At 45.7% G+C, this 11,776-nt stretch overlaps 1 protein-coding gene across 2 annotated transcripts in view; it reads left to right on the top strand.

The window, feature by feature from the left end:
* Nucleotides 1-11,734, top strand: part of Golga1 (golgin A1) — a 50,080-nt gene extending 38,346 nt beyond the window's left edge. The window contains exons 14-21 of one of the 2 annotated variants that reach the window (XM_029536361.1): nt 3,671-3,760; nt 4,495-4,597; nt 4,695-4,828; nt 5,091-5,234; nt 7,867-7,926; nt 8,336-8,506; nt 8,897-8,983; nt 9,657-11,734. In XM_029536361.1, the coding sequence (XP_029392221.1) occupies nt 3,671-3,760; nt 4,495-4,597; nt 4,695-4,828; nt 5,091-5,234; nt 7,867-7,926; nt 8,336-8,506; nt 8,897-8,983; nt 9,657-9,737 (870 nt within the window). In that variant the 3' untranslated portion in view covers nt 9,738-11,734. The remainder of the gene's footprint in view (nt 1-3,670; nt 3,761-4,494; nt 4,598-4,694; nt 4,829-5,090; nt 5,235-7,866; nt 7,927-8,335; nt 8,507-8,896; nt 8,984-9,656) is intronic. The other variant, XM_021192918.2, reaches the window with a different exon arrangement.
* Nucleotides 11,735-11,776: the final 42 nt, after the last annotated feature.

Raw genomic sequence — 11,776 nt, 5'->3', positions numbered from 1 at the left:
AGGGGGGGGGGGGGGGGGGGGAAGGACATCCCAGAAGGAACACGGGGCCCGGGAATCAAGTTGGCATATAATAAACGTGAATGACAGGTTTAAAAGGAGGAGGAGGAGGAGGAATGGGCTTAGGTCTGAGGATTGTAGTTTGGAAAATTGGAGAGCCAAAGAAAGGACTTTGCTCCTGAGGGAGCAGAAGAAGAAGGAGGAGGAGGAGGAGGAGGAGGAGGAGGAATGGGCTTAGGTCTGAGGATTGTAGTTTGGAAAATTGGAGAGCCAAAGAAAGGACTTTGCTCCTGAGGGAGCATAGCCTAATATAATATCTTGATTAAGTCCTACAAGAAGAGCTAAGGATTTAGCTTAATTGGTAGTGTTTACTCTGCGTACACAAAGGCCTGTAGATCTACTAACATGACCAACTATGTTAACAAGTTCAAGGCTATGTGTTACAGTTGCTATAACAAACTAATATACAGACAACAGAAGGTATGCTGTCTAGGATATCATTTTGGGGTCAGTAAATAAACAAGAGACACCACAGACATTTGAATGAGAGCATATTCTAATGTGATGTTCTCAGCCAATTAGAAGCATGTGGTGAAGCACATGGGCAAAGGCCACCAATGCCACATTATAGAACCGTATCTCAGAACAAAATGAAAAGGGAATTTTTTTTTAAACATTTGTGAGAATGATAGCTTTTGGGTTGACTTATAGTTAGGGAATAGAACTGACTACTGTTGGTGCTGTCGACAGATGTGCACAGGACATGACACTGAGCTTCCATTAGCCACAGGAGGCCTGTGGATGCTTACTTCCCCACCAGAGTCACTCAGGAGATGGGTCTCTTGTTGAAATCCACAATTTTGGGTGACAAATACATTGGCAGGATTCCAATCAGGACAAGTATCTCAAGCCCAGACAAATTAGTCCTTGAAGGAAAGATACTGAACTTATTATATTCACACTAAGCTGATTTGATTCAGTGAGCCACACAGTTAAAAACAAGAGTCTTACACATTTGAAACTGGCATCCATATTTTAGAAAAAGAAATAGTACAGCAGACTGATGAGTAAAATCTGTGATCTAACTACAGAAACCAGGTCCTGGTTTATAAAACCATTTGTGATATTTTTATGATGCAGTAGAAGACTTTTTTAAAAAGGAAAAAAGGCCAGGCGGTGGTGGCCTTTAATCCCACCACTCAGGAGGCAGAGGCAGGTGGATTTCTGAGTTCGAGGCCAGCCTGATCTACAAAGTTCCGGGACAGCCAGGACTATACAGAGGAACCCTGTCTCGAAAAACCAAAAAAAAAAATTGATGTATACACATCTTTAGTATTTGTTGTTGTGATATTGTTGTTTTAAAGAGAGGGTCTCACTCTATATTCCCATCTGGTTTGGAACTCACAGAGATCTGCCTGTCTCTGCTTCCCAAGCATGGGGATTAAAGGTTTTCATCACCATTCCAGGTTTATTTTTATTTTTTAAAACAAGCTAGCCGGGCAGTGGTGGCACATGTCTTTAATCCCAGCACTTAGGAGGCAGAGGCAGGTGGATTTCTGAGTTCAAGACCAACCTGGTCTACAGAGTGAGTTCCAGGACAGCCAGGGTTATACAGAGAAACCCTGGGGGGGGGGGGGATGTTCCCTGAACACCTTCCTCCAAAGTAAGCATGTTCAACCCTAGGTCATAGTTACCATGTGTAGGAGACCTAACAGGTCCTGCAAGATATAAGCCATGCTTGCTTGACAGGTAGAATATCAACCTGGAGTCTGATGGTTGGGGGCTTATGGGGCTCTGAGGCACTTCAGAGCTACGTTTAACCTGGCCATGTATGCCAGTGTAACTACTCACTATCAGAAATCGAGTGTGCATTGGGGTGTTGGGTCTTTGTGCTGGTTACTACAGAGAAACCCCTAGTCTTGTTGGTTTGCCTTTTTGAGACAGGGTATCTCCATGTAGCTCAGACTGGCCTGGGACTTAGAATTCTCTGCTTAGGGCTGGAGAGATGGCTCAGCAGTTTAGAGCACTGGCTGCTTGCTCTTCCAGAGGTCCTGATTTCAATTCCCAGCAACCACATGGTGGCTCATGACCATCTGTAATGTGATCTGATGCCCTCTTCTGGTGTGTCTGAAAATAGCTACAGTGTACTCATATACATTAAATAAATAAATCTTTAAAAAAAACAAAAAAAGAATTCTCTGCCTACACCTCCGGGTACTAGGACTACAGTCTAGGTCTGTGCTTCCATACCTGGCCCACTTTCTCTTTTTAAGTGGAAATGGTAACCTCTGACCCCAAGAAGACTGTTTCGAGGATCAAGCATGACTGCAGAAGAAAGGTACCAAGGATAGTCCCCAGCATGAGCTTTCTTTGTGTACCGGCCTGCCTTTCTGTCAGACATATTTTCTAGACACCAGCAGTCATAAGCATCTTTCTAGACTTCCCCAAAATTCATCCCTGAGTAGGCAAAAAGGCATTCTTACCAAACCAGAATGTGTAGCTCCTTCCCATGCCCGCAGCTACGTCCTAAACCCACATTTGGTACTAAGAGATGATCAGACAATCATGGCAAGGAGTCTAGCACAGTGTACTTCTGGGTCTCTTCCTGACCAAGTGATCAGGACCTGAGAGGTTGTACTTCACACTTGTGACTTTCAAGAGAAGCTTGAACATACTCAGAGGAGGGCAGTGATAACACAGTCCTGTGCTGCAGAAGTGCTTCCAGTCAGCTAGGGGACTGATATTTCTGCTCACATTGAAGATGCTTGAGGTAGGACAGGCTGGTATCTAGAGTCCCTGAACTTGGGTCCTGCTGGGTTTGGCTCTCAGTCTGGTCCTGTCACAGCTAGCACTGGAAGCTGAGGCGAATCTCTAAACCACTTGGAGTGCCTGTTTTTACTCCTACAAAATGGGCTTGTGGGCTGGTAATATGACTAAGCAAATAGAGGCCTTGCTACCAAACCTTGGTCCTGAATTTTGTGCCTAGGACCCACATGGTGGAAGGAGAGAATTAGCTCTTACCAGTTGACCCTGGCACTCAGAGCCACACAATGACTTGCCAGCCCACAGGCATACACACAATAAATAAGCAAATGTAACTTTAAATTTGTAATGGTATTATGGAGACTAGAGAGGAGGCTTAACAGTTAAAAGAACTCCTTGGTCTTCCAGAAGCCTGAGTTCAATTCCTAACACCCAAGTCAGGCAGTTTATAATTGCCCAGTCTGTAACTGCAGGGCATCTTAGGTCCCTTCCGGCCTCCACAGGTGTCTATACACATATGACATGTACTTATACTTGCACACACTAAAAGAATAAAAATAGATGTCATAAAAGGGCTTCTATGGATGAAACAGTGAGAGTGAATTCTTGTAGAGCTCAGCAGCTGCTTCATTACAATTCCTGTGACCAGGTTGTGCCTGTGAGCTTTCTTGTTCTGTGTGGGTTCTATTAGGCCAGTTCTGGGCATTGGATAGTGAGCTCCCAGAACCACTGGCCCTCATTAATGTGCTCATTTGTGAGACTAGGTGAAGTGTCTAACAAGACAGTCATCAGAGGGATGCAAGGAGAATGGTCCTGCAAAGTGAGGGGCCCTCTATTGGGCTTCAGGTGAAGGATACAGATAAGAAAATAGACTGTTTTGGGACTCGGTCACCTGTTTTCTGAATTCTAGGATGAATGGAGCCAAAGAGAAATTGTGAGTGTAGCAATGGCTCAAGCCCTGGAGGAGGTACGGAAACAAAGAGAAGAGTTCCAGCAACAGGTAGGTCCCTAGCTGGCTACCAAGGTGTAAGCCAAAACTGTGTTCCCCTGCAGTCTCAGTGGCACTGCATCTCCTGTGTGGGGCCATCAGAGAGACCCCATATACCCAGGGTAAGCATGTTAAGAGTCTCTAGGAACACAATCAATTGGAAAAAGCCCTATGACCTGTAGGTTACTAGGAGAAACTATTAACAAGAAACCTACCCCAGATGATGCCCTTGCTAAATTTTCATGGTTACTTAGTTGTAAAACATTGATTGGAGAAAAAGTCATTAGGGAACCAACAGTCTGATTCTGTCAAGTGGTACATCACCACCTGCTATTCCCAAAGGGTAAGCCAGAAGTATAGGAAAAACTATATGTGGGGACAAACAGAGCACCTGGCTCTAGTTCTGCTGACTAGAGGTCTCCAGTGAGTTCTTGACCAATCTGAAGCCCAGTTACTTCTGGAAAAAACTTAGGGTGATCATACCTTCTGATACCAGCATGAGGTATGCAACAGGCTGGTGACACGTGGGTGCTCAGGAAAGGATGTATTGCGAGGCTAACCAGAATATCCACACTCTGGGTAGCCCAGCATGGGCCAGCAGGGTAGTGAGGGCAAGAACCTAGTGCAAGGCCGTTTAGGCGGATGGATCCCATTGCCATAGGTTTATTTTAAGCTGCAGATGTAATGAAGGGTACTATAGGAGAGGGGATTTTGTCAGCCCCTCTTATGCTGAATTTCCTGCTAAGGCCACTGAGTTGACAGCCATCATAGAAGAGAAAAATCAAAGCCTGTGTGAGAAGGATGAGGCACTTCTCCAGAAGGAGCAGGAACTTCGACAGCTGGAAAAAGGTGAGGAGTCAACCCCTGCCAGTAAGTGCCATTGGTGAGCCAGCCTGTCACAAAGCAGTGTGCGGTCACTAGCTCACACTTACTCCCACCGCCCTAGGTCACCATTCTGCCCTGCTAAAGATACACCAACTGCAGAGGGAACTAGAGGCCTTGAAGACTTGCAGGGCTCAGGAGGCAATGCCAGCCACAACAGGAGAGGACTGCCTGCCACTGCAGGGCCAGGAGCCACTTGTGAGAGCTCTCCCTATACTGGAGGGAGGGTTGGGGGGCCCTGTCTTCGTGGTAAAGGTGCTCAGCTGCCTCTGGGGCTTGAGACCTACAGGGCCATCTGTGTGCAGCACCTGTGTGGTATGTGTATATGTCAATCGGTCTCCAAAGTCAGTCATCGGCCTGGTGGGTACTGGATGGAATCTTCGAGTGAGGGACTGGCACTCCTTCCCCACACACCTGCAGCTCACCCTCTGCCTTTTGTCCCATTGCCCCCATCCTGTAGGTCATTTCAAAAGCCATGCAGAATTCTGAGTATGAGCTTCCAGCTGCAGAAGGAACTCCAAATGGTGAGGTTGGAGCTAGTGATCTAAAGCAGCTACAGAAAGAAAAGCAGGACTTAGAACAGCAACTTACAGAGAAAAATAAGGTGAGGACACCACACCTGGCTAGCTATGCTGGATCTGTTGTAGCCCAGCCCTCAGGCTGTTCCTCTTCATTGCTATTTACCTCCTCCCCGAGCCAGCCATCTTTCCTCTAGAGGTTGGCACTGGTTTTCTCATGGCTTTCCCCCAACCTCCGGCTGTCCTGCTCAGATCTGCCTGCCTCTATCTCCTGAGTGCTGGGACTAAAAGTGTGTGTGGCTTTTGGCCTCACTCCTCAGACCTACTCTGCTTACATCTCTCTCAGTGCAAACTGCAGTCCATGCTGAGTGTAGTGGCCCACACCTGTAATCCTGCACTCTGCAGACAGATACACAAAGGCCAGGATAAAGGCCAGCCTGGGTTATGGGAAGCTTTCTTTAAGACAAGACCTCACTGTATATCCCTATCTAGCCTAGAACTCAGAGTTCATACCTTTCCAGTGCTGGGATTAAAGGTATATGCCCCTCAACCTTGAGTCCTGCTTTCAAGAATGGCCAAGGGGAAATTCAGTCATGGTAGTATGCGCCTTTAATCTCAGCATTCTGGAGGCAGAGACAAGTAGATTCATCTGAGTTCAAGGCCAGCCAGGGCTCTGTAATGAAACCTTGTCTCAAAAACGAAAGGGGGTGGAGGAGGTAGGGGGAAGAGAGGACTGAAATGGGGCTCAATAATAGATTACTGGACTAGCTAGCATGCATAAGATCCTGAGTTCCATCCCTAGCATTACAAATAGAAAACAAAATAAAAATAGAAACCCAGTCTCAAAGTAAATCATGGGCATCCCCTAGAGTTACTATCCCATTACAAATCACCACTAAGAAGCCATACTTATACATGACTGTAATGCCAGTACTTAGGAGGGGGACACAGAAAAGCAGTTCAGTCATCCTCGGGTACATAGCAAGTCTGAGCCCAGTCTGATATATATGAGACTCTGCCTCCCCCAGCCTACACACACACACACACACACACACACACACACACACACACAAAACCACTGGGGAAATAGAAAGTGAAAATGATACAAAAAAGCTGGACATTCTCATGTACACCTATAATCCTAGCACTGTGAATTCAAAACCAACCTGAGCTGCTTAGGAAGATCCTGTCTCAGAACACAAAAGAGAAACAAATTTTCACTCTTCAGTACAAGAATCAGAGCATAAACTAGAAAGTCAAAGAAAATTCTTTTTTCTTTTTTTTGTTCCGAGACAGGGTTTCTCTGTGTAGCCCTGGCTGTCCTGGAACTCACTCTGTAGACCGGGCTGGCCTCAAACTCAGAAATCCGCCTGCCTCTGCCTCCCGAGTGCTGGGATTAAAGGCATGTTCCACCACTGCCAGCATCAGAGATATTTTTATTTAAGACTTTTCCAAGGTACTGGAGAGACAGCTAAGCAGTTAAGAGCACTGTTTGGGTTTAGTTCCCAGCACCCACATGGCAGGCAGCTCACAACTCTCCTGTGTCCTGAGACAGAATCTTCCTCAGTAGCTCAGGCTGCCTTTGAGTTCACAGTAGTTCTCTTATCCCAGCCTCTCAAGTGCTAGGATGACAGGTGTAACTCCAGTTACAAGGGATTCAGTGCTGCCTTCTGGCTTCCATGAGCTCCTGTACTCAGGTGCAGCCCATAAACAGAGTCAGGCACACATACATACACAAATGGTTTTGGTTTTGTTTTTAAGATTTGTTTATTATTATATCTAAGTACACTGTAGCTGTCTTCAGATGTATCAGAAGAGGGCATCAGATCTAGATGGTTGTGAGCCACCATGTGGTTGCTGGGATTTGAACTCAGGACCTTCAGAAGAGCAGTCAGTCCTCTTAACTGCTGAGCCATCTCACCAGCCCCACAAATGTCTTTAAAAATAAATCTTTGGCTGGGCGTGGCGGTGCACGCCTTTAATCCCAGCACTTGAGAGGCAGAGACAGGCGGATTTCTGAGTTCGAGGCCAGCCTGGTCTACAAAGTGAGTTCCAGGACAGCAAGAGCTATACAGAGAAACCCTGTCTCGAAAAAACAAACAAAAAAAAAACCAAACAAACAAAAATAAATCTTTAACAATTTCTCATTGAGTTTGATCCCTGTCACTGAGGAAAATAAAATTCCTGTCACAGATTATAAAGTTTTAAATTAGGAAAGTGAAGGTCAACCTTTCTAATGAATAATGAGATGTGTAGTAAACCACATTTCAGCCTTGTAGTAATAAACCCACTGATTAAATATAAAAATAAAGGGGCTCAGTAGTTACGAGCACACTTATCCAGAGAACCTGGGGTCAATTCCCAGCACCCACATGGCAGCTCCAGTCCCATGGGATCTGACACACCCTCAAGCAAAGCATCCATACACATAAAATTAATGTTTTTTAAAAAATGGAATATATTCTGCAGAGCCACTCACAGCAGCACTCTCAAAGTATATGAGCACAGCCAACAGGCCCGAGGACCCAGCACACAAAGTTGGGTAGGGAGTGTACTGTCAAGAGAACAATAATTCTGTGGCCCCTTGGGGGCCTCGGAAAGCAAGGGGTAGAACAGCAAGAAAGGAAGGCAGCTGAGGGGTAAGGAGTCGAGCCCTCAGCGGGGCCTCTGGAGTCCTGACTTGACACTGACAGCTGGCTTTGGGGTGGTTTACCTCAGATTATGAAGCAAATGCAGCAGAGGATGCTGGAACTTAAGAAGACTCTACAGAAAGAGTTGGTGAGTGAGCTCCACATAACCAGCCCTGCACACACATCCCCTACTCCTCTACCCTCCCTTGCCTCTGGCCCACCCGGGGTCCTTGGCTGCCTGGTGTGCAGAGACCAGGAGTGGCCTGGTGGGAGTACGTTACGGCCTTAGATCTTGAGAAGTGTTCTCGTGACCATGTGACCTTGGGCAGAAGTCTGAGTCTGCCTTTTCCAAACTTGCCTGTGTTCTCAAATAGATAGAAAAACATGACCTAGTTCACTCCTCTCGGTTGACTTCTAGTCAAGAATGTAGACAGTTACCCAGTGATGTAGACAGTCAGTCAAGGAGCAATAGTTGACCACAGCTGGGGCTGGAGAATCCCTGTCATCCTAGACCTAGCTCGAGGGGTTTGACACACACATCTCCCATTGCTTTTCAGAAAATCAGACCTGACAGTGAGCTTTTTGAGGTCCGGGAGAAGACAGGCCCTGAGATACCAAATATGGCCCCTTCTGTCACTAATAATACTGACCTGACTGATGCCCGAGAGATCAACTTTGAATACCTTAAACATGTTGTTTTAAAATTCATGTCCTGTCGAGAATCTGAGGTAAAGGCTTTCAAGCTGCTTTTTGGGGGTGGGGTGGTTGTAGAGTCCTGCATGGCTTTCCTCTCAGCCAGTGCTGCCTCTGTCCCTCATCCTTCAGTCCTGACCTGCTGAGCAGATCATGATGGGAAGGGGCTCCTGGGGAGATGTGGTTCCCTCTCCAACTTCTAGCTTGAATGCTGCTGAAGCTAGAGACCTAGAAATAGTCCACCATGAAGAACAGGGTAGGATGTTCTCTTGGCTCAGTCCCCAAAGTGAGAGATGACTCAAAGCTGGAGCTGCACCCATCACCTCATCCTCATGAACCAAGAAAACAAGAATGCTGCCATTTAGCCCCTTAACTGCCTGCCTACCCCACAAGGCCTATGGCAGCAAAAGTGGGTTTTGTTTCAGGCTTTTCATCTCATAAAAGCAGTGTCAGTGCTGCTGAATTTCTCACAAGAAGAGGAGAATATGCTCAAAGAGACTCTGGAATATAAGGTGAGTTTCTGGGGTCTGCTGTTCCCATTGCAGGATGAAGCTGATCAGGCAGTTGAAAGAACATTCTTTTGTTTGTTTGTTTTTTGTTTTTCAAGACAGGGTTTCTCTGTGTAGCCCTGGCTACCCTGGAACTCACTTTGTAGACCAGGCTGACCTTGAACTCAGAAATCTGCCTGCCTCTGCCTCCCAAGTGCTGGGATTAAAGTCGTGCGCCACCACGCCCGGCTTGAAAGAACATTCTTTAGCCTAATGTTCTTTCCTTTGTAACCACCAGACTTTGTTCATCACAGCATTTCATTAATGGCACTTTTAGTTATGACTGGCACCTACACTTAACATTTTCCCCACTGGGCTAGGGTGTAGCTCAGTGGTAAAGTGCTGCCTATCATGAGCAAAGTCTCAGACTGACCAACAGCACAGCAAACCCCATGAAATTGCTAAGGCACCTGCATACATGCTATAATGGAGTGGGAGGACCCTCCTACAGTTCCACTGTGTTCTCATCAACTCTCTCCCTACAGTTCCTTTTCCTAAATCTGAGCTCTTGGCCCTGCACATTGGAGGATTTTTGGTTACTCCTCTTACCAACTGGGATAACTAAAAGGCAAGGGCCATTTCTGCTCCCACTGCATGTAGTTTCTCAGCTCAGAAACCTTTTCTGTTCAAAATGCAGATGTCTTGGTTTGGATCCAAACCAGCTCCCAAGGGCAGCATCCGGCCATCGATCTCCAACCCTCGGATACCATGGTCCTAGAGCCACCCAAGGATAGAGCTACAGGGGCTGACACTCTTCCTGTGAAAAGAATACTGACACACAAAACTGGGTGGGTTTGTACATCGATGTAACTGCAGTATTTTGTACAAGCATCTAGACAGTTTACAAGACTTTAGGCCCACCTCCCTGCAGACTGATAATGAACTTCAGAGAGAGCTAATTCTATCATAATGGGTATTAAATGAGAAGGAATCCTGGGCACTGCCCAGATTTCTACAGTGCTGCTAATATCCCAGCTCTGGCCAGCTGCAACTGAGTCTTCTATCTTTTAACATTAGCACTTAAAAATGAAGTGATTGGCATGTCAGGTGAAAATTATTTATCAAGCAGGGGTAACAGGACTGAAGGTGGAGATAGTCCTTTCATAAAAAGCCAACTCAAGGGTGGTCTTTGGAGTCCCCTTCCACTAGCATGTCTGGGTTTTCATGCACTGTTGCCTCTCAAGAAAGTATCATTACACTTTGTTCCCCCAGCCACCTAGAACTTGAGATGTGTCCATCTCATAGGTTACGGGGCCAGTGTGGACTGATGAGTATGCAACTTTCCAGTCCTGAGAAAACTAGCAAGCAGACGGAATGATCTCTACGTATAGCACCAAATACACTCAATTGCCTTCTTAATGAATGTACTCGTCTTGGATGGGTTGCTGGTAAACCATTTTAAAACTATTTTTATAGCAAAAGTTCTTCGCTATTCTAAACATGTCTTCTGTATTATAAAATCCATTTAAAGATGAAAATGAGAGCTTCAAGTCTTTCTAGTGCCAGGACACATGCCCCTTTGTAATTTTTCTTGCCTTCTGTGGTACCTCCTCTCTGAAGCAGTAGTTTCTCCAGCTTTGCTCTGAATTCTCTCATATTACCACTGAGCAAATGCCGGTCACACTTCTACTTATGAACCTGCTGAATTCAATGGAAGCAGGCTGTCCCTCTCCTACCCTCATTATTTCTGATGACACTACATTGATACATAGCACTCAGGCAGCCCAGCTGACTGCCACACTTGATAGCACACATGCCTCCGTTTTAGCTGATAGAAACTTATTCATTTTTACACTTGATCTAGATAAGCCACATCAAATCCCAAGGGAAGCCATTTGATTGAGTTTGTTGAAACTTAGCAAGTAAGCTAATAATTGGAGCTTTTAAAGTTACTGTGTATCTAGGTAAATTTATGTTCTTCAGCTTAAAGGCAACATATGCATGTACATGCATATAATGTGTCATACAGAAATCAAAGTTTTTGTAGCATTTGCCTTCTAAATCTAAATCAGGATGGCATTGCTTTGGCTGTGGCTCTTCTTACAGAAGTTTCCTTTAGGGTGCCACTTCCCATTTAGTGGGCACATGAAACTAGAGTCCCACTGTTACGGGATTTTACAGGGGGAGATGTAGCTTCTCCAAGTAGGACTCCTTCCCTTCCTCCTGTCCCAGGTAAGGAACCCCAGCGGACTGAACAGTCCACAGCCCTCCAGAAGCAGCTGCAGTCCCGGCTGTGGAAGCCCTTTCTACACCTTAGGTTTCTCAGGCCCTTGAGCTGGTATGTTCATCTGTCTGTCTCTCTCTCTCTCTCACACACACACACACACACACACACACACACCCCTGCCTGCAGGTTGTGTTGTGGCTGTGGGGCCCACTCATTTAGAATGGCTTTCCTGCTGCATGTTGAGCTCCTCCAGCACTAGAAGAGTGCAGTAGCTATTCCAAGTGGCTTCATGCACTTTACTTCCATAGACTTTGGTTAAGAGACATTGTGTACTAGCCCTTTATATATGAGCACTGGACTGTGATCTTACTACCAATGTAAATAGGGATAGTATTATCTAAAAACTGCTGTAGCAGAATTATTTGTGGTGCAATACTTTTTGATTAAAGCTCTTCAAGATGCAACTACAGTGAGTTTTACTTGATAAAGCTTGAGATATGTTTATTTTGATGTGTCAAATCTAATCCTTTGGGATTTTGGTTGTTGGTTTTTTTGTTGTTGTTTTTTTAAGACAGGCTCTTTCTGCAGAG

The sequence above is a fragment of the Mus pahari genome, chromosome 3 (assembly GCF_900095145.1).
Source record: "Mus pahari chromosome 3, PAHARI_EIJ_v1.1, whole genome shotgun sequence".
NCBI classification, from domain to species: Eukaryota; Metazoa; Chordata; class Mammalia; order Rodentia; family Muridae; genus Mus; species Mus pahari.
This window is presented reverse-complemented; position numbering and strand designations above follow the sequence as displayed.